Source organism: Acanthochromis polyacanthus, chromosome 7 (genome assembly GCF_021347895.1).
Source record: "Acanthochromis polyacanthus isolate Apoly-LR-REF ecotype Palm Island chromosome 7, KAUST_Apoly_ChrSc, whole genome shotgun sequence".
Taxonomy (NCBI): Eukaryota; Metazoa; Chordata; class Actinopteri; family Pomacentridae; genus Acanthochromis; species Acanthochromis polyacanthus.
The window spans coordinates 40,132,486-40,154,679 of NC_067119.1; the positions used below are offsets into that span (position 1 = coordinate 40,132,486).

General features: G+C 42.6%; 1 protein-coding gene across 11 annotated transcripts in view; it reads right to left on the reverse strand.

Annotated features, from left to right (window-relative positions):
• The window catches only part of LOC127534684 (zinc finger protein 239-like), a 214,726-nt gene that overhangs the window by 178,552 nt on the left and 13,980 nt on the right, over positions 1-22,194 (reverse strand). Inside the window, exons 1-2 of one of the 11 annotated variants that reach the window (XR_007942944.1) lie at positions 11,255-11,618; positions 3,109-5,282 (exon numbers count right to left, since the gene is read on the reverse strand). The exons of 4 other annotated variants lie outside the window; for them this stretch is intronic. Coding sequence is in view for 5 of the 7 variants with exons in the window: in XM_051950543.1 (XP_051806503.1) it covers positions 4,384-5,282; positions 11,255-11,459 (1,104 nt within the window). In the remaining 2 variants the exon portion in view is untranslated. Of the gene's footprint in view, positions 1-2,781; positions 5,283-11,254; positions 11,619-22,194 lie in introns of those variants that run through there. 6 more of the 11 variants (XM_051950544.1, XM_051950539.1, XM_051950543.1 and 3 more) reach the window with 6 other exon arrangements.

The window sequence follows — 22,194 nt, forward strand, 5'->3', positions numbered from 1 at the left end:
AGTGAAGGGGGTTAACCCCGGGCTTCCTGACCACGGTCGGGGGCCGAACAGAAAGGGTTAACACTGTGATTAGGACCGCTGCGCTGTTATTTTGACAGATAACGCCATGTGCGTTTGTTTTTATCGACTGGGTGCCTATCTAGGTTAATTTATGTCTCCCCACCTCAGCCGTACTTTCCTGTCGATTGACCCGTTCCCGTCTGTTGCGCATGCGGGAGGACCTGCCGTTACGCTGAAAAAAAATCCTGGTGAGAACCCTGTAGTGGGGGAGAAACTGTCAGTTTTGGATAGTGTAGATTTTGTTCCAATGAGAAGAATCTCTGTTTTGTCAGTTTAGTTTTAGCAGGTTTGAGGTGAACCAGGATTTTATGTCAGACAAGCAGTTGGTGAGGGAGGAAGGAGGGAGTGTAGAGTTGGATTTATTGGATAAGCAGAACTGGGTGTCATCTACGTAACAATGAAAATTGAGGAGAATGAGAATGGTGAGTAATCCACAATCAGCTGCAAGGAGGACATCTTTAGTGTCTATACTGTGCCGGGGGTTACCTATCCATGACCCCACACAACACAAGTTCACAGACAAAACATGCAACACACACATGCGGGCGCACACACACACACACACACTACTATGTTTTTCGATCATTGTGGGGACATACCATTGACTCCCATTCATACCTAACCCCTAACCCAGACCAAAACAATGGCTAACCCTAAAGAAATGTTTTTGCACTTTTACTTTTTTCAATAACAACAACATGGCCAAGAAAACACTGTTTAAACTTGTGGGGCCAAAATGAGGTCCCCACAAGTGACATTGTTTTCGGTTTTCCTACAGTTGTGGGGACATTTGGTCCCTACAAGCATAGCCAGCACCTGACCACACACACACACACACACACGCTGAGAGTGTGCTACTTATTGATCTCACAAAAACTAAAACTTTCTTGTGCAGGTGCCACATCAATCATCCACAACAAATCTCAAGTTTTACCAATTTCAAACAAATGAAACATTTCTTGAAAGCATCGTTTACTAACGGGGAATGTGTTCAGAGGCTAGAAAGGTGCTGCACATGACAACACCACCAGTTCTCTCTTTGCTGAAGCCATGAGGACAGTTTTCAGGTTTCAGTACCCAGCAGGTCAGAGATCAGATTTTTTTTTTCAGTCATCAAGGAGTAACAAGGACTGTAAAACAAATACTGTGTGCTGCACGTGTGACAAATACAGTTGCATTCTGTGCTCCGTGTGCTAATTAGAGCTTAATATGTTCGTAATATTTTGCTTTGAATCTGTTATTTTTTCTATTCTTATGATTGATGTAGGTTATGCTGCTTGTCAGTGGGAGCAATGATTCAAAAGATGAGAGAATTCTACTATTTTGTAGTTTTACATTCCATTGTCCAGTATACAGTACACTGTTGTTTCCCTTCAAAAATGCATTTCAAGTAGCCGCGCCGCGCTAGACAACCCACGAGAACGAATTCAATTCTCTGCCAGGGTGGGTCTAGTTACCCTCCATAAGGCTCGAGGCTGGATTCTCCTAAAACTGGCCGGACCAATCACCATGAAGTGTAGAGTCAGAAGGCGGGCGTAACGAAGTGACAACAGAGGCGTGACGATTCTGACAGAAACAACCGGCGCACAATAAACAGTTATCTTTCGACTCAGCTTTGGCCACAGCCCTTAAAGATTTGAAGCTAAAATTCAACTTGAAAGATAAACAAAGGACGGCACTGAAGTGTTTCATTGAGAAGAAAGACGTATTTGGACTTATGCCGACGGGATATGGCAAATCCTTAATATACCAGTTGGCTCCGCTGGTTGGGAAGCTAATGGGACTTAGCCACAATCCGCCGGTGCTCTCGGAATTACGTCAGCCTATTCGTTGCGTTGATTGGTTGTATACCTACCCAATTGCTGCAGAGGGATTTGATAGACAACCTTTTAGCCCGCCTCCCTCCCTGTCGAGCGTTCCTAGACCCTTGTGCCGTCAGAAACATGGGTGTAGCATGGCTAGGCTACATTTCAAGTTCATTTCTGCACATTTCTGGTACTTTATTAGGCTATAGAAGTATTATCTCTTGCAAAACAAGAAATGTTTACACCTATGCAGTACCTTTAGCAGCAATAATAGTGATAATAAACCTCTACTCAAAGAAAGAAAACAGTTACAGCATGAATGATGGTATAAAAACGAATGGTGTTCACTCATTAAATACAGTCTTTCTACCCTCTGAGGAAGCAAAAACAGGCATTCACAAAGTGTGTGATGCAAGACAGGTTGTTTCTTCATGTAAAATACATTTTTGGTTAAAAATTCCATTAAGCTGCTCTATTTTAAAGGCTCAGTGGAGGCAGTTCATTTTTGACCCTGAGGACAGGAGGAGTGTTCAGGACGTTAAGACAATACAAGAGTTCAATGTGCTGTATGACGACACAATGAGATCCTACTAACAAATCACACAGATGACCTATGTGGTGACAATAGAAGAAACAAATAGCATAAGACCTTTATCTAACCAGCAGAAAATGCAGCACAGCTTAACCTGTTTTTAACTTTTCTGGTTTTGACATTTGCAGGAGTGTATCAGCTACTACTAGTAAAACCACTTGTGTGTTGCTTCAAAACACAATAATGTTGGTTATGTCTTTGATATTGGACTCAGAGATGTTCTTGCTGGGGCTCTTCAATGTTACATTCATTACTAAACAACTTGTAAATGCTCATCTTTTTGAAAACATTCAAAACATTTCATGAAGCAGTCATGGAGCTGTACATGTTTTAATACAACTTTATTTCACATCCAGATCTCCTCTGTTGCAGTGACACACTCTGTTGTGTCCTACTGTCACAATGTCTCTGTATCTCGTCGCCTCCTTTTACTTGAAAGACAGCAGAACTCAAGCTGAGTGGATTCCAGCAGTATGTTCACACCTGAACAGCCATGTTCTCTCAGCAGAAAGTGAAAATGTTCCAAACAGCTTCACAATATCTCCAATCACTGCTCTGCTGATGAAGGATGTCATGATAGCAGAAATGTAGCAGTCTGTACCAATACCATATCCATCCAGACATTAAGTTTGGTTCTTCTGCCTGCTCCACCACCACCACAGTCCAGACTCCATCTGGTCTAATCATCAAGGATTGCTTACATACTTCCTCACAATTGTTGTTGAAGCACAGACTAAAGGTGCTTTAAAGCTGCTGTCCGGAGTTTGAATCACAGCGTCTCCCAAAACACTGGTGGTCCCACCCTCCCTCCCTCTGATTTCGCCCCTTTATTTGTGCACGTGCGCAGTACATGAGAGAAGTGCCCGGAGTGCTGCAGCATCTCGCCTGTTTTGCTGTTTTCCCCTCTTCTACGTTTAGTACATTTAGTAAATAGTAAAGGAATTACGTTAGAATGCTGTATTGAGTCTAACTTGTCCTAATACCAAAATAACATGAATCTGCTAGGACTAACGAGTAAAGTTTCAATATGTGATTACACTCGTGTATCCCTCTCGATGACGTTGTTTATCAAACTTAGTGCATTTACGCGTGTATATGTGTTACATTGTTTATTTATTTCTATCTAGAGTTCAGAACTGCATGACTCCTCTGACGAAGAGTATGTCCCAGACGCCCCAACATCTTCCTCCAGAGGTCGGGCATCTAAACGAAGCCGTCAGGCGGGCTATGGAGGCCGTGGTCGGGGAGCGACGCGAGCACCCCGAGCCAAAAAACGTCCTGCAGTCTCTTGGCCCGACAAGCCGTGGGATTGGTAACTTTTCTGGAAGTTGCTGATCCCTGATGCTCTCTCCTCCACAAGCAAAACAAATGTGCGCGCGGTTGCGTAGTGCGTAGCTCGCCCACCTCTGCATGGGCTTGCTTGCTGTGCGCGTAACCGTTGATTGACAGCATGACAAAGCTGAAGCTCGAACTTGATTGGTCGGCAGCGACCGGCGCTTTTTGGAATAACATGGGGGTCTACGAGAGGAAGGCGGAGCTCAGGAATAAATTTTCATATCACGTTATACTAACTTTATATTATAGTATCGAACTAGACTAACACATTTAAGCTTTGTTAAAAAATGATACATAAATTGAAAACAAACGGAAACTCCGGACAGCAGCTTTAAATTGAAAACATCTACTTTTAACCTCTACCAATTCTTCCATGTTGTTTGAAGCTTAGTTCTGACATTATGTTTTCCACAGATGTTTCAGGATCACGACTTCTCAGCTGTGTGAATTCTCATGTGGGCTTTTAATCGAAAACTACGGTTGAAGCTTTTTCCACAGGTTCCACAAGAATATGGCTTCTCACCTGTGTGACGTCTCGTGGACAGTCAAAGAGCCCCATTGACTGAAGCTTTGTCCACAGGTTTCACAAGACTATGGCTTTCCCATTTTGTGAATTGCCATGTGCTTATAATGTGCTGATGAACCAGAAAATCTTTTTCCACAAGTGTTACAAACATACGGCTTCTCACCTGTGTGACATGTCATGTGGGCAGTCAAGTGGGACCGTCGACTAAAGCTTTTTCCACAGGTTCCACAAGAATATGGCTTCTCACCTGTGTGACGTCTTGAGTGGACAGTCAAAGAGCCTCGTTGACTGAAGCTTTTTCCACAGGTTTCACAAGAATACGGCTTCTCACCTGTGTGGGTTCTGTGATGTATGATTAAATTTGATCTCTGCCGAAAAGCTTTTCCACAGATCTCGCATGTTGCAGATTTTCTTGCCTTGTCATTATCACACTGTCTCGCTGACGTTGGAGCATTGTCTACATCATTACTGTGACTGCTGTTACTCTGATGTCTTGGTTTCAGCTCGATACATCTAGTTGATCCTGAGTCTACATCCTTGCATCCTTCCTGATCTGGGCTCTCAGCTGCACAAGAGATGTGAAACTGGAGCTGATCACTGTTTGGTTTTGGTTCACTGTGGTCACTTTCCTCATTAGCAGGAGTCACCTCAAAAGTATCAGTCTCCTGTTTCAATCCAATTAACTCTTCCTCCTGACAGGAGCAGAGTTCATCCTGTTCCACTTTAATTTGTGGTAATCCTGGGTTTAATTGGTCCACACTGGTGCACAATTCTTCCTGTTCCATTTTAATTTGAGAAATCTCGGGGTTTGATTGGACCTGACTGGTGCAGAGTTCCTCCTGCTGATCTTTAATCCGTAGAGGTTCTGGGTCCTCATGGTCCACCATGTAGTTTCTCTCCTGGTCATGGGGCTGATGGCCAACGACAGTCTTCTCATTCTCACAGACATAAGACTGTGGGAGCTCTGGAGGGACAAAGAGACAAAAGATAATGGTTACTACTGTGATGATGAGAGAGCACACATCTGTCACTTTGTCCAGGACTGGCTGTCTCCAACAAAATCAGCTCAAGAGTCGAATGTTTGATAACACAATGCAGTTGCTGTCAGTGTGGAGTAGTTCAGATAAACACTTCCAGCACCTCTGAACAGGAAACTTTGGTTCTTGCATCCAGGGTCAATCAACACAACGATCACAATTTTAAAACTCCACAAACATCAATTAACAGACACCATTAGGGCTGCACGATATATCAAAAAAATATTGTTTTTGCAATATTGGTAAGTGCGATATCCATATCGCAAAGTTGTGTGATAATTTTATGATTACTTAGATGTATAAATCATGCTTTTTGTAAATAGACATTTACTTGTGACCAATTGAGCGCGACCTTAAACCCCCCTCCCCCCACCCCGAATAGCACTTTTGCTACCAGCGCCACAACACAACATGGCAGGACACGAGAAAGACGACTGTAACGAACAACTTGTGCCTAAAAAACAGCCCACCTCCAAGATTTGGGAGTACTATGGCTTTAGGAGACGAGACGAGTCACAGACGCAAGAACTTTGCAAGTCATGCCGAAAACTTGTGGCTACGTCTCGAGGAAACACTACAAATCTGCACAGCCACCTCGAACACAACCACAAGAAACTGTATGCCGTTTTCTTACAATCTAAAACACCACGAGCTACTCCCATGAAGGCAGACAAATGAAAGGCAAGCACACAGACAAAAATTGGTGAAAGATTTTCTTCTGTTACACCATATGAAAAAACTTCCAATCGCCACCGAGGTTTAACTGCGGCCATTACACGTTATATCGTGAAATGCACACTCTCCATTAATGTCGTGTGCAAAGAAGGTTTTTCGGATATGCTGAAAGAATTCGACCGCAGATACCAAGTGCCATCACAGAACTTTTTACCAAGTCGCCATTCCACAAAGGCATGCTTGGGGTCTGTAAAAGCGGAGCTTAATAATGTGGATTTCTTTGCAAGCACCACAGATTTATGGTCCAGTCGTACTACTGAGCCCTACATCAGATTTACTGTTCACTTTCTCACAAATGACTCTGAACAGAAAACACGCTGCTTAGAAGTCTCCTACTTTCCAGACTCCCACACCAGTGAAAATATAGCGGCTGCCCTGTGGGATGTGTTGACGAACGGGGGGTTGCAAGAAGAGAAACAAGTGGCTATCACATCGGACAATGGCACTAATATCCAATATCACAATATATATTGATATCGCAGTTCTTGACACCCATATCGCATATCGCACATATTTCCAATTTCGTGTAGACCTAAACACCATATTATGAGCCCATCCTCTCTTCCTCACAATGTGTCTCCGTTCACCGTTAACTATTCACCTGAACACTTCATGATGTTCTACATGTGTAGTGGAGTTAATGATTCCACTTGCCATATCATATTACATATTTGGTTCCCACGGTGATCACCAGATATGGCGTGGACGCACAATGTATGGGCCCCTGCAGACTTGAGGTGTGTTCCATAGATATGAAGAGTAGATACGACACGCCCCTCTGAGCGGCATGCCTACAGAGACACTAAGCTAGTGGGGGCAAAGTTTCAATATTTTCAATTGATGTCAGTGGCACGAAAACTAAAACCAGAAGAATGCCGGCTCATTGTGCTACATACAGTTGCACACTACGTCAGACGATCAAGACAAGGAAACTTGGAATAACTTTCCACAGGTAAGAATAGTTTTTGGCTCTTTTTTCATTATTAAATCTTGTTGAGAGCTTCCAGTCTATGAGAGCTAGCTAGTTAGCCACTAGCAAAACACTAACATGGGCTAACAGCTGGACAACTAAATACCAGATGATTAATAGTAGCTGTAGTAAAGTTGTACAAGCAGTAGTAGTAATACTAAAAGTACAAGCAGGAGTAGTAGTATAAGTAGCTGTTAGAGTCATAGAAGTAGTATCAGCATGTGTACTAGTATTACAAATTGTAGTAGCAGTGACAGTATCAGCAGCAGTAGTTGGTGTATTACCACTACTACTAGTAGTAATAATAATGATAATCATAATACATCAAATTTAAATAGCGCTTTTTGGGACACTCAAAGACGCTTTACAAGACAGACAGATAAGCAGACAGATAATAGTCACATTACTATCAATACCACCAATACTACCAATAGTAGTTATAAAGCCTCACTCATATATATCCAGATTAGCATCTATGTTATTCCTCCAAACCCATTTTATGATTGGGATTATAGGCAATTCTTTAGGACTGCTCTCAACAGTCAATGTGAAACTGTCTGGAGTCTTGGTGGACAGTAGGTCCACCACAGCTGGAGAGTTTGGTGGACCTACTGGGTTTTTGGTGGACCTACAATGCGCGGATGGAAAAAAGCACGATTTACGTCAAAAAATTTAACAAAATAATCAAAGGAGACAATATCTTTTGAAATCATTAAATCATTTATATAGTTAGGCTTCAAGAGAATATATGTTGAATATCTGAAGCTGAAAGATAAAAATAGAAGTCATTTAGACTGATAAAAATGATCAAAAACATGATAATACTAGACTTGTTTAAGTCAGCAAATTTAAAAGTTTAATTCTCACTTTGAATAAATTCTGTCCAAATGAACATGTATACTTTGCCTAACTTCTCAGCTAAAATTCCTCTAATATATATATGTGTGTGTGTGTGTGTGTGTGTGTGTGTGTGTGTGTGTAAAAGACTTCTGAGCTTGCATTGTGATAAAGGGGATCTTTTTAAACTTGAAAAAATGCAGGGAAAAAGAAAACATACACTGGACTTGTTCAAGTCAGCAAATTTAATGAAAAGTTAACTTACATGCCGCATAATCCCCCCAAAACAGCACATAATTCCCGCAAGAATCTCACATTTCCACGAAAAAAAAAGAGAAATATGCGGGTCCCGCTTGATTTCACAATTGATTTCACTGATGCGAAGCGCGGCGCCAGTGTTGCCAACTTAGCGACTTTCTCACTAAATCTCGCGACTTTCCAAAGCGTCCTAGCGACTTTTTTTGTCAAAAGCGATTAGCCACAAATCTGCCGTTTTGGAAACTGACAGGAAAACTCAGATCATTTTGCAGTTACTGTCCTCAACAAGCAGCAGGTGCTGCTGTGAGCTTCTCCCCCTCCCAGAGCACAGGCTGTCAGTCCAGTAACCCCACAGCAGTCCCAGTGTCTGATTAGAGACATCCCTCCGCGGCCAGACGGCAGGTGAATCGCGCATATTTTTGCATATTTCACAACTATTCGCTTGAGTTTCGTTAACATCGGCAACAATAAAGTACCTAACCCCCCTAAAATTTTCTCAACAGATTTAGACGATTCACAGAAATGTTACAATTTGAAATTAAATCAGCGGAAATCCGCGGAAAATTGCCATATACAGTGCCTTGTGAAAGTATTCGGCCCCCTTGAACTTTTCAACCTTTTGCCACATTTCAGGCTTCAAACATAAAGATATAAAATTTTAATTTTTTGTCAAGAATCAACAACAAGTGGGACACAATCGTGAAGTGGAATGAAATTTATTGGATATTTTAAACTTTTTTAACAAATAAAAACCTGAAAAGTGGGGCGTGCAATATTATTCGGCCCCCTTGCATTAATACTTTGTAGCGCCACCTTTTGCTGCAATTACAGCTGCAAGTCGCTTGGGGTATGTCTCTATCAGTTTTGCACATGGAGAGACTGAAATTCTTGCCCATTCTTCCTTGCAAAACAGCTCGAGCTCAGTGAGGTTGGATGGAGAGCGTTTGTGAACAGCAGTCTTCAGCTCTGCCCACAGATTCTCGATTGGATTCAGGTCTGGACTTTGACTTGGCCATTCTAACACCTGGATACGTTTATTTGTGAACCATTCCATTGTAGATTTGGCTTTATGTTTTGGATCATTGTCCTGTTGGAAGATAAATCTCCGTCCCAGTCTCAGGTCTTTTGCAGACTCCAACAGGTTTTCTTCCAGAATGCTCCTGTATTTGGCTCCATTCATCTTCCCATCAATTTGAACCATCTTCCCTGTCCCTGCTGAAGAAAAGCAGGCCCAAACCATGAGGCTGCCACCACCATGTTTGACAGTGGGGATGGTGTGTTCAGGGTGATGAGCTGTGTTGCTTTTACGCCAAACATATCGTTTTGCATTGTGGCCAAACAGTTCGATTTTGGTTTCATCTGACCAGAGCACCTTCTTCCACATGTTTGGTGTGTCTCCCAGGTGGCTTGTGGCAAACTTCAAACCAGACTTTTTATGGATATCTTTGAGAAATGGCTTTCTTCTTGCCACTCTTCCATAAAGGCCAGATTTGTGCAGTGTACACTGATTGTTGTCTTATGGACAGACTCTCCCACCTCAGCTGTAGATCTCTGCAGTTCATCCAGAGTGATCATGGGCCTCTTGGCTGCATCTCTGATCAGTCTTCTCCTTGTTCCAGGTGAAAGTTTAGAGGGACGGCCTGGTCTTGGTAGATTTGCAGTGGTCTGATACTCCTTCCATTTCAATATGATTGCTTGCACAGTGCTCCTTGAGATGTTTAAAGCTTGGGAAATCTTTTTGTATCCAAATCCGGCTTTAAACTTCTCCACAACAGTATCTGGGACCTGCCTGGTGTGTTCCTTGGTCTTCATGATGCTCTCTGCACTTTAAACAGAACCCTGAGACTATCACAGAGCAGGTGCATTTATACGGAGACTTGATTACACACAGGTGGATTCTATTTATCATCATCAGTCATTTAGGACAACATTGGATCATTCAGAGATCCTCACTGAACTTCTGGAGTGAGTTTGCTGCACTGAAAGTAAAGGGGCCGAATAATATTGCACGCCCCACTTTTCAGTTTTTTATTTGTTAAAAAAATTTAAAATATCCAATAAATTTCATTCCACTTCACGACTGTGTCCCAATTGTTGTTGATATATATATATATATATATATATATATATATATATATATGTTTATTAATAAAGAAATAGATAACATTTGCAATTAAATGTTTTGATCGCAAAACATTTTCTACATGTCTAAGTATTTACATTTATATATGCAATGGCTGAACTGAAAAGATTCCCTGGCCTCTGGACCTAAATAATAAGGTAACTAAAATTGCAGGCTACATTTGATGGAAGCCTTTTTCGTTTTTTTTTCTTTTTCTGATCAAATATTCTCTATCAATAGCACGTTTTGACATTGACAATAAACTAAACCACACGAAAATCGGTTGAGAAATTAGCAGATTCTGATTTATTTTCAATGTACATCAGGGGTGTCAAACTCAGTTCCTGGAGGGCCACTGTCCTCCATGTTTTAGATGTTTCCCTCTTCCAACACACCTGATTCAAATGATCAGCTTATCATCAAGCTCAGCAGAAGCCTGATAACGAGCCTGATCATTTGAATCAGCTGTGTTGGAAGAGAGAAACATCTAAAACATGCAGGATAGTGGCCCTCCAGGAACGGATCTTGACACCCCTGATGTACATGCATTGCTTTGAATGGGAACTTTGCCCCCTCCAAGATGGCCGCCACGTAAGCACGTCGCTTCGCCGGCTGCTACAGCGCGCTGGCGTATCTACTCTTCATATCTATGGTGTGTTCCGTCACATTGTGTCAGTCTGCTGTCTCCAGTTGCTGTGGTAAGATGACCAGTTTAAGCTCCACTAGCAAAATGCTAATTAAGTTTAATCTCCGTGCTGAATAAATTGTTTTGTGTTTTTAGCACTATCTGGAGGTTACCACGTGCGCGACTGTGAGAGTAATATCAGTGTGTTTTACCAGCTCCTGCAAATAAGCGGCGGATTTGATGCCAATAGGGAGGATGCTCCCAGTCTGATTATCTACACAATGCAAGAGAGAGTACACAACCACTACACATGCTATAAGTGGAATTCTTCACCATCAAAACACATACACACCTATGGGTTGTAAGGGGATGTGTGGTTTCCAGATGACATCCAGCAGTCTGCGCTGACGATCGATCTCCTCCTGGTACTGGACGATGGTTTTTTCAAACTCTGTGAATATTTCTCCAACAACAGCAGCTAGTCTGTCGCTGATCAACTCTCTCAGATACTCAACTGAACACATCGTTACTTTAACGCTCTGATATTTCTCATTCATACTATAATACAGCCGTTTTAGAGCTCAGTCCACACAGCAGTGAAGCTAACTCTGCTCATGCTTCTTTGTTTACATCCGCCGGGTGTCACACTGTGAAGTTCCGGCAGAAACACTGAGTTACTTTCATCTTCTTCATTGAATTAGGCGGACCAGACTCATCACTGACGTATTGCTGCCACCTACTGGATGTTACTCATAGTTCTTAGAGAATCCTCGATATTTTCTTATGCAATCCTGTTGTTATGACAAAGTTCAGAAGTTTCTTCCTATTTATTCACTCCTCCATGTTAAGTAGAAAGCAAAGATTAAAAACAGTTCGTCCAGCTGCTCCTAGTCTCTAATGTTTCTTCTGTTGGCATGAGTAGAGCTTACACTTAAGAAGAACATTTCTCACAGTTTCTAGATCACCACACTCACAGTTCCTATCTCTGTGCTTCCCAAACAAAGCCAGTCCATTTTTCAGACTGCAGTGTCTGAGTCTTAGCCAGGTTACAACAATTGAGTCTCTTCTTGCACCACTGAAGTGCCTTCTTACTTTTCCCATTTTACCTTGAATAGCAAAATCAGTCCCCCTCTTCTTTTGTTTCTTTAACCCTCTGCCATATTTCTTTGATTAGTTTGTTAATGACAGAGTCATAATCTGACTTTCCATGTGCTGAATCAAATTCTATTCTTTCCTCCTTGGTTGCTCTTTGTGTCAAGCTATCTGCTTCCTCATTGCCCTCCACACCCATATGTGCTGGAACCCAAATAAAACCACCTCACACCCTGCTCTGTGAATTTGAAACAGTGCTTGAAATATTTGTAATCGAAAATTGGGTCTGGATTTGGAGTTTGCTTCTTTATTGACGTCAACACGGCTGATGAATCGCTACATAAGACTGACTTGACCAGTTTGTTGTCCATCATCCATCAAAGTGCCAAAATGATCCCTGATATCTCTGCAGTGAATGCTGTCATCTGGAATTCTAAAGCCTTTTCTGATCTTGAAATCTGGAAAGAATAAACCAACAGTGACTTCTTCATCATCAGCGTTGTTAGATCCGTCTGAGTAAATTTGTATATGAGAACCCCATTCTTCTTCAGTATGGGCCTTGATGATGTTATTCATGAATTCTGACTTGTTTGACTTGTGGTTCTTCAGGATGGTTAGATCAACATCTGGGTAAAAGAACAGCCATGATGGGATATTTGGCCAACAAACTGGAGAGCACACCTGAAGGTTACCTTTGTCTTCTGCCCTCTTCATCTTTATCCGTCTGTCTGTCATCACAGTTGTGAGTATTCATCTAAAATAAACCAGAAAATATAAAAACAGATTCTGAACAACAGCAAGGCTACAAAGACAAAACTAGAAAGATACAGAATAACTGCATATATATCATATTGTTCATTTATATATTTTATATTGTCTTCTCCAGTTTATTCCATTTATATACTTAATGTGATCACACCACTTTGTACTGTTTATACCGTATTACATTGTAGACGCCAAAACTGTTCATGAAGCACTTTTACTGCTTCTTTTGCACTTACAGTTACGTACTCAGCTGCATTTGTCTTTATACTTGGACTCTGTGTAATGGCAATAAAGTTGGTGTAGGAACCAAATTGAGCTTCATGCTGATTTCATACATTCCCTTTTGTTATCAATATGTGGATGTGAATAGAAGAGAGAGTGCATGTGTGTTGATGGGAGAATGAATGGCTATAGGTGTGTTTACCCCCCTCGAGGAGCACAGAGAGTCTAACTCCACCTGGCTGAGGAAGTTGAAAATGGAGCCCAAGGAGGAAGGTTTAAGAACCAGCTGCCACAGCATCTGGTGTAGCTGAGGAAGGCAAACAGTTTATTGACCATGTGGCTGCGTCAAGGAACTCGACCTTCTCAAAAACTCTTTAGTGTAAATCTTTTTATTCTATTTCAACTTATCTGTAATTCATCAATGTGATAAAGGTCAGCTTAACTGCTTATATGGAGTTCACATTCTGGGACAAAGATACAAGAACACACAATGACTGTCTGATGGATTTAATGGGTGTGGTGTTGGGGCTCCCATGTGCAGTTTGGTGGTGTCTCCTCACAGCATTGGGTGTAGGCCCTGGGGAGGCCTACAGGATCGAAAATAACAGTTTTAGTGCCATGATTAAGTGATTGGACTGAATTTATAACTGAATGACTCTAGAATTGGGTATGTGGCATTGTTTTCAGAATGTAAGAATTGAAAAGTTTGACATAACTCACCTCTCTTTTGTCCCTGCAGGCGTTCCAGTCAAAAGAGTCCCCATGCGTTTGAACATCCTTTTAAAGGTTCCAGGAAGAAACAGGAGTAGGTGAGGAGCAGTTAAGAAGTAGTCGCTTCAGGTGATAAAATGAATACGTTTCTTGATGAGGATTTCAATTTTTGTTTTGGGGAAAAAGATGCTTAGTTTTAATGCTCATTACAGTTCAAATTCAAGATATATTTTTGTGAATTTCTTGTTTGATTTTTTCGGTTAACCCTTATGTTGGTAGGCCTGAGGGGCTGATTAGGGGGATGCCTATCAAAGGCTGGCAGTTGAGTGGGAGAGAGGAAAGGAGCGCCACAATACACCAGTTAACTGCCTTTGCTTTGTGTTCTTTTATTGTGAATATTGATGAATAAACGCCAGGTTGGTCTGCATCTTATGTTGCCTCAAGCCTCCTGTTTTATCCTACCGCAAAACAATCATCCAAGCTGTTAGCAGGTACACGCTAACACGCAGTAGAATAACGAGCTGCATTGTAGAAAGGTAGACGAGATGAAATCCTTCTTCAGCCTTTCAGGCATATTTATTAAGGCAAACATAACTGCACATCACGAACCATCAAGATGAGAGGGCAAGAGAGTGACCCGTACAGAGAACATTCATTTATATATGGGGGTGTGACGTCACCAACCACATGTTATCCCTTACAAAAACCAATGGCGCCTCCTTGTGGAGTGAAACTGCTATATCGTACAGAATACATTTCAATCATACATATCAACACTCCCACTTATGAATGACTTGTATTCTGTACAGCTTTCAACTATCAGAATAAACTCAAAGATAATTCACATTTGTCAACATATTTACAGTACATACCTGTGTACTTAACTCGCACCATACATCAGACACTCGCACCAAACATAACTTCTGAAAATCTCCTTAACTTAACCTTGGAGACTGCTTTGGTCATGGCATCTGCAACCATCTCGTCTGTAGGACAGTAAACAAGTGCCATCTTCCCTTCTTTGATGGTTGACCTGATGAAATGGTATCTGATATCCACGTTTACATCTCTGTCTGCACACAGGGTTCCTAACAAGTGCAATAGGTGGCTTGCAAATGAGGTCACATCCGCCTCATTACCTATGCATATCATGAAGTGGTGGTCAGCGGAGCTGATTGTTGACGGCAGCGAGCGTGGCTAACGTTCACTCATCGGTCAAAAATGCCTTTTGCGTGTGTTGTTTTAGGTTGTTCTAATCGATCAAATCGCGAAATTGATAAAGAATACTTCAGGGTTCCTCGTGAAGAGATTAAAAAAGGGCCTCGCACTAAGGATTTTACGAAAAGACGCAGAGAAAAATGGCTCGCTAACATTTCCTTAAGTTCGAAGGGAGCGGAGTCAAAGAATGCCAGAGTCTGTGGCGATCACTTCATTAAAGGTTAGTGAATTATTATGATATACATGCTTAGAGCCTTTCTGTGTTGGTTTTAAGACCCATTCTTTCAAGACTGGTAACACTATCTACCCACTTAACAAGCTAACGTTCGCTGTTTTTAGCTTGTTTACTGTCACAAAACTGTCACATTGAAGTATTATTTTCCCTGCCATGCAGTCACAGTGCGCGGTTATTATTTCTCCATCTTCTTTTATCAACAACCAGGTATGCGTTGGTGTTTTTGATAAACATTGCGAATGTTTCACCTGAAAAGAACAGCAGAAACACGTTTTAGCATCCACCGTGCTAACACACTTAGCAAGTACAAGTTTACATAAATCGTTATTTACACGGCTTTTTATGATGCAGGATTTGTCTTTCAGGATCTTAACTCCGACTTCTTTAACCCATCCACAGACAAAGAAATTGTATGAATCCATGCTTTTCCAAGCCTTCATTTGCTTAGCAGTGCAAAAGCTTGTTTGTAGCACCAGATAGTTTGAGATATCAGGGAACTGAACTGGCAGATATTTTTCCAACTCGTAGGTCAAATCCTTCGTGGATAACGCATACGGATCTATGCCATCACAAAATTTGAGTTTTTCGATGTATCGAGTTTGAGAATTAGAATCTAAAGTACGAAAATACTCCAAAAAAGAGTCGCGTTTTCCTTGCTCTGCGGCAGTCCTTTTGGTTGACCTGACCGCCACTTCATTAACCGGAAGTTAATGCCACCGCTAAAGTCACGTGTTTGCAAGCCATCTATAGTGCCCTGGTTATCTCATAAACAACTGTTTTTGCATATTCATAGGAATCAATACCCTTCAGTAATTGCTCCAAATAGATGCATTCCTGTATTGTCAGAGCTAAAGCCATATATTCTGCTTCACATGTGGACAACGCCACTGTGGGTTGCTTTTTACTCCTCCAGGATACCAGTGAGCTTTGTTTGCTCATGCTCACACAGTAACCAGACATGCTCTGTCAGTCGCTGGTGTCTGTCCCCCAGTCTGCGTCACTGTATGCCTGTAGACCTAAACCATCACTGCTCTTGTTAAAAGTCAGCTGCTTGTCTGCAGTACCTCTTAGATAACGCAGTACATGTTTCACTGTGGTCCAGTTTTCATCTGTGGGGTTTGCAAAATGTTGTGATAGCTTACTTACCACAAAGCATAGGTCAGGTCTCGTACAAGTAGCTAAGCAGATGAGGCTACCTGCAGCTTCTCTGTACTTTTTAATATCAGTCATCTTAGGTGCATCATCAGAGTAGTCAACCTTTTGTTCACACAGTGTCTCACGTGTTCTGCACTCCTGCATGTCAAATCGGTTGAGAATCTTTTCAACATATCTCTGCTGTGACATAGTTACACATCCATCTGACTGACTGAAGTCTATGCCTAGAAAGTGCTTCAATCTGCCTAGGTCCTTCATTTTGAACTTTGTGGAAAGCATCGCTTTCACCTGCTTTAGACTTTTCATGTTGCTCGCTGTGATGATAAGATCATCCACCCAAATGACGATTATCACCTTCCCTGTCTGCACAGACTCTTTTGTGTAGACACAATGGTCTACTGGGTTCTGTGTGAAGTTGTCATTTATCAAACATTTGTGTAGCATCTCATTCCAGTTCCGCCCCGATTGCTTCAAACCATAAATAGATTTTTCTAATTTACACACTAGGTTTTCTCCCAACTTTTTGTAACCTTCAGGTTGATCCATGTAAATCTCTCGGTCTATGGGTACATGCAGATATGCTGTCTTTACATCCATTTGGTGTAATATCAAGTTTTCCTGGGCTGCCTTCTGCATGACTACACGTACACTGGTCAGATTGGCCGTGGGAGAGAAAGTCTCGCCATAATCTATCCCAGCTCTCTGGCTGTATCCCTTCACCACAAGTCTGGCCTTGTACTGTTCATGTCCATCACTATCCTCCTTAATAGAGTATACCCACCTACCTCACACTGTTTTTCTGCCCTCTGGCAATTTGGTCAGGGTAAAGGTCTGGTTTTCCTCTAGTGACTGCATCTCCTCATCCATAGCCCTCTTCCATTTACTTGACTGTGGTGATGTCATGGCCTCTTTAAAGGTTAGTGGCACACCACACACTGCTCAGTAGCAATAATCTACACTTGTAAGCGTACTATCATCATCACCACTATCTTCTTGAGTATAATCTCTGAGATAGCTTGGGGGTTTACGCTCTCTAGTGGGGTATCTCCCACTGCTTGGGGCCTGTGGTCTCACTTTGTGGTGCTCCCCACCTTCATCTCCTGGGGATTGTGAATTGTCAGTCTGTACGTCTGTGCTGGTAGCGCTGGGCTGTGATGCATCTGTCACCTCATTATTTATAATGGGGTCAAATTCTGTCTGAGTCTCGCTTTCACATGTAGTCTTTGTAATAAACCTAACTAATCTGTGCTTCTGCACTTTTCCTTTACTGGGGTAGTAAACTAGGAAAGCAGGACTGCCTTTGTCGTGCCCTACAAAAAGCCCTTTCTCACACCTGGGGTCTAGTTTACCTTTGTCTTGTTGGTACGCGTAACACTCTGACCCAAATTTGTGCATCTTGGCTAGATTACACTTCTTCCCTGTCAGTGCTGTATAAGGAGTTTTGCTGATGTGCTTATTAAAGCATCGGTTCCTGGTGTAGGCTGCCTCCTGAACAGCATAATGCCACAAGCTTTTAGGCAAGTTGCTGTCAATAAGCTTACACCTAGCCCTTTCGAACAGAGTGCGTCCTTCCCTCTCTGCTATCCCGTTCTGGTGTGGAGAGTAAGGACAGGATGTCTCATGTTTGATTTTGTTCTTTCTCACTAGTGTTTGAAACTCCCTGTTGGTAAATTCAGTTCCGTTGTCTGACCGGATACACTTCACAGTGCCATAAGGCGCTACATCGGCTAGAAACATTTCAGTAGCCTGTATGGCGTCACTCTATGCTTTTAGAAAGTAGGTGAAAACTGCTCCTGTGCACACATCTGTAAAAAATTGCATATACCTATAACCATCAACTGAATCATTTGTTACTGGACCAGTAAGATCAGTATTCACCAGCTCAAGTGGTGTATCCACCTTTTCAGTTGCATTTCTGTTTCTCTTCTGAGTAAACTCCCTTTTATGCACACATGGCATCCTTTATCAGGCTTACGTTTTGCACCTTTAATGTGCATGCCTACAGTTACATCCTGCAGTTTCAGTATGTCATCGTAGTTACAATGACCCATAATCTCATGCCAGGTTTGTATATCATGGCTAACATTGCACACATCATTTTCATCACACTCTGTTTGTAAGTAGTACATTCTGTTGCACACTTGAATGTTAAACTTTGTGCCATTAGGCACCACAAGGACGTCATTACCTTCCTCAAAGAGTACCTTGGCACCATTTGCTGTGGCACACTTCACAGAAAAGAGTTCTTGAGGGAATGAAGAGATGTACAGGGCGTTCTTTAGAGTCACTGTACATCTACGGCCATTGCTGTCAGTGAGACATACCTGTGCGTCTCCTCTGCCTTGCGCCAACTCGAATGTCCGTTTCCCGTCCACCAGCTCCATGCTGTGCCTCTCTGGCTTGAATGAGCTGTCGAAGGTCTTGAACCGGCTTCTGTCGTTGAGGATATGGGATGACGCGCCTGTGTTGACAATCAGCCCTTTCCTCTCAATTTGCCGTGGCTGTTCTGGGTTGCAGGTTTCCTCGGTCTCTGTCCGGAATGTGAAGTCGTCTCCCATCATTAGTCCCTCACTCGGTGCTTCACCTGCACCCTTGAGTGCCGTGATTATCTGCTCTGCCCGAATAATGTACTCTGTTACAGTCTCTGTTTCCGCTTTCTTCAGCGAGGTCAATGTTATATACATGGAGACAATTCGTGGCCTACCTTTGCCGATATAATGCTCTCTCAACAATTGCAGACTCTCACGTCCCTTGTTTTTAGTGTCTCTAAATATCAGTCCTAAACTCACGTTGTCCAGCAGTGGAGCTAGCGCGCAGTATGCGTCAGCAGTCAGCTTTTCATCTTCGGCTTGCTCCGCCGCGGTCAGTGGTCCACTCGGCTCGTTCAGAATAGTCTCTTTCAATCCAACACGGTGCATACAGCACAGCATCCGTTCTTCCCAGAGCTCATATTCCTCAGCTCTCCCGTTGAATGTCGGCCACTTTGTCTTGTTCTGGTTTGCCATTCCTCTCTGCTTAGCTTAGCTCCCCGGTTCTACTGCGCTAAACTAGCTACCACACTTTTAGCTAGCAAGCTAACGTATTCGTCGTCAAACTTTCTGCCGTTACAGCTATTGTTGCCGTTCCTGGGCCCATAACCTGTTAGCAGGTACATGCTAACACGCAGTAGAATAACGAGCTGCAGCGTAGAAAGGTAGACGAGATGAAATCTTTCTTCAGCCTTTCAGGCATATTTATTAAGGCAAACATAACTGCTCATCACGAACCATCAAGATGAGAGGGCAAGAGAGTGACCTGTACAGAGAACATTCATTTATATATGGGGGTGTGACATCACCAACCACATGTTATCCCTTACAAAAACCAATGGCGCCTCCTTGTGGAGTGAAACTGCTATATCGTACAGAATACATTTCAATCATACATATCAACACAAGCAATCAAAAATAAATGGAATAAATGGTCATTGAGATGACTGGATCCACTTCTACTCCTCAGCTTCATCCCCTGGTGTCAAAACTAAATCCAACTCAGTCATCAGTAGTAGTCAAGCAGCAGACTAAAAAGGGTTTGCTAAAGTTGTTACTGCAGTTGGACTGAAATAAGTCTCATGGAGGATCCTCGGGTTTATAACAATAATAATAATACATTTTATTTGTAAGCGCCTTTCTTGACACCCAAAGTCACTTTACAAAAAACAAATACAGCAGAACAGATAAAAACCATACAAACGGATAAAAAAAGAACATATATAGAGGTAAAAACCATATGTGACAGGACGGCCCAGTCCGTCTCCACAGGTGTATTAGATCAGGTGTGCGCAGCTGGGAGTCATTATCCTGATGCACCTGGCTTACTGGGCGGTGCTACACTGCAGTATATTTGAGAGAGGGCTGCATTTTTTCGACATGCATCCTCTACCTGGAGCTGGGGTGTTCACTCAGCCGCATGGTTTGCCGTGGCAGTCTCGAGATGCTGTATTTTTCTACCTACCTGTCAGGTATGTTCCGACGCAGTCACTGCGTCTCCAAGCGACGTTTGTGTGGTGTTTGATCTGCTCTCTGCTTTTTGCAGCCTCGGAACTGGGCATAACCTATGCATTGCGTTGGATTTTTGAGGTAGGCTAGCTCATTCCTGTCATTTATAATTGTGTTTGCTGGGCTGCACGTGAAATGACTGTCTGACTGCTGTTGGCAGTGATCGTGCGGCTGTTTCCCCTCATGCCTGAGGAGCTGCGGTTTTATTGACAACCAGCTCAATGTTTGAAGCAAGCTGCTGCTGTTCTGTCTGCGTGTTCAGTGCAGCAGGTTCTCTGCCCATCGGGAATTGCTGCTTTGGTTTTATTCTATGCTTTTAAAGACAATCTTGGTGTGCATGTGCCCATTGCCTGGCACGCCCGTTGTTGGTGTTGAAATTATCACCATCAGAATTACTTCTTTGATTTTTTTTTAATCTGTTTATTCTCTCTTTTTGTGATTCTGCAATTATTTGTTTGGGTTATGTATGATTGTTTCTTTTGTTTTTTGATTTGTTTGGGTGAGCAGGTGGCCTGATTAGCTTTGGTGGCGAGTTCTAGAGATCTCTGTTCCTGTGGCTAACCGTATTTCTCTTTCTGTGGACAGGAGCTGTTGGGCTGTATGACGAGTGGCTGGCTGATTTTTCCCCCCCCGAGGTGGTGGTCCCCTCACTCCCTGTACAGTAGAGCACTTGGGTGTCCATGGTTTTGTTTTGTTTTTTGCACGTGTGGTGTGTTGTATCCGGACCCTTTACCTCCCTCTTCAGTCATTCCGGTTTGGTAAGCCCTGAGTTCAGTATATAGATGTTCGGTGGCTGCGCCCTGGAGGTCCTAACAGATTAGCTCTATTTGGCCACTTACTATTGAGCCATCTCGTGGCACCACCACTAAGGTTTTTATATTGAGCCCTTGTTATTTTAACCAAAAGAACATATTGTTAATAAATTCTAGGAGGTTTGAAGTGAACCAGGATTTTATGTCAGACAAGCAGTTGGTGACGGAGGAAGGAGGGAGTGTAGAGTTGGATTTATTGGATAAGCAGAGCTGGGTGTCATCTACGTAACGGTGGCAATGCTACGAGGGTTAATGTACATTGGCTGATTACCAAATGACTGACAACGCCACCTGGGGGAATTTCACCCCCAGGAAATCCGATTAGAGGGAACCACCACTCCAATACAGGGGAAAGGTCACACAGGTACGTGTGACACGAGAGACAGAGTGACTCAAATATACACAAAATAGAACTTATTAATATATTCTTTTTTGTTAAAATGAAAATATTTCAATTAAAAACCTTAGTGGCGGTGCCACGAGATGTGTCAAAATAGATGTAGTCTTTTAGGACCTCCAGGGTGCAGCCACCGAACATCTATATACAGGGCTGAGGGCTTACCAGACCGGAATGACTGACTGAAGAGGGAAGGAGAGGGTCCGGATGCAACACTGATGGACACCCAAGTGTTCTACTGTACAGGGAGTGAGGGGACCACCACCACCTCAGGGGGGAATCAGCCAGTCACTCGTCATACAGCCCAACAGCTCCTGTCCACAGAAAGAGAAATACGGTTAGCCACAGGAACAGAGATCTCTAGAACTACCCTGACACCACACTATATGATACTGAACCCTGGAGGTCACCACCAAAGCTGAACAGGCCATCTGCTCACCCAAACAAATCAAGAACAAAAGAAACAATCATACATAACCCAAGGAAATCATTGAAGAACTAAACACAAAATCACACAAAAAGGGGGGAAAAAAATAGACAAATCACAAACTCAGTATAAAGTAATTCTAATGCTAATAATGTTAACAAACAATAACAGGCGTGCCAGGCGAAGGGCACACGCACACCAGGATTGTCTTTAAAACACCA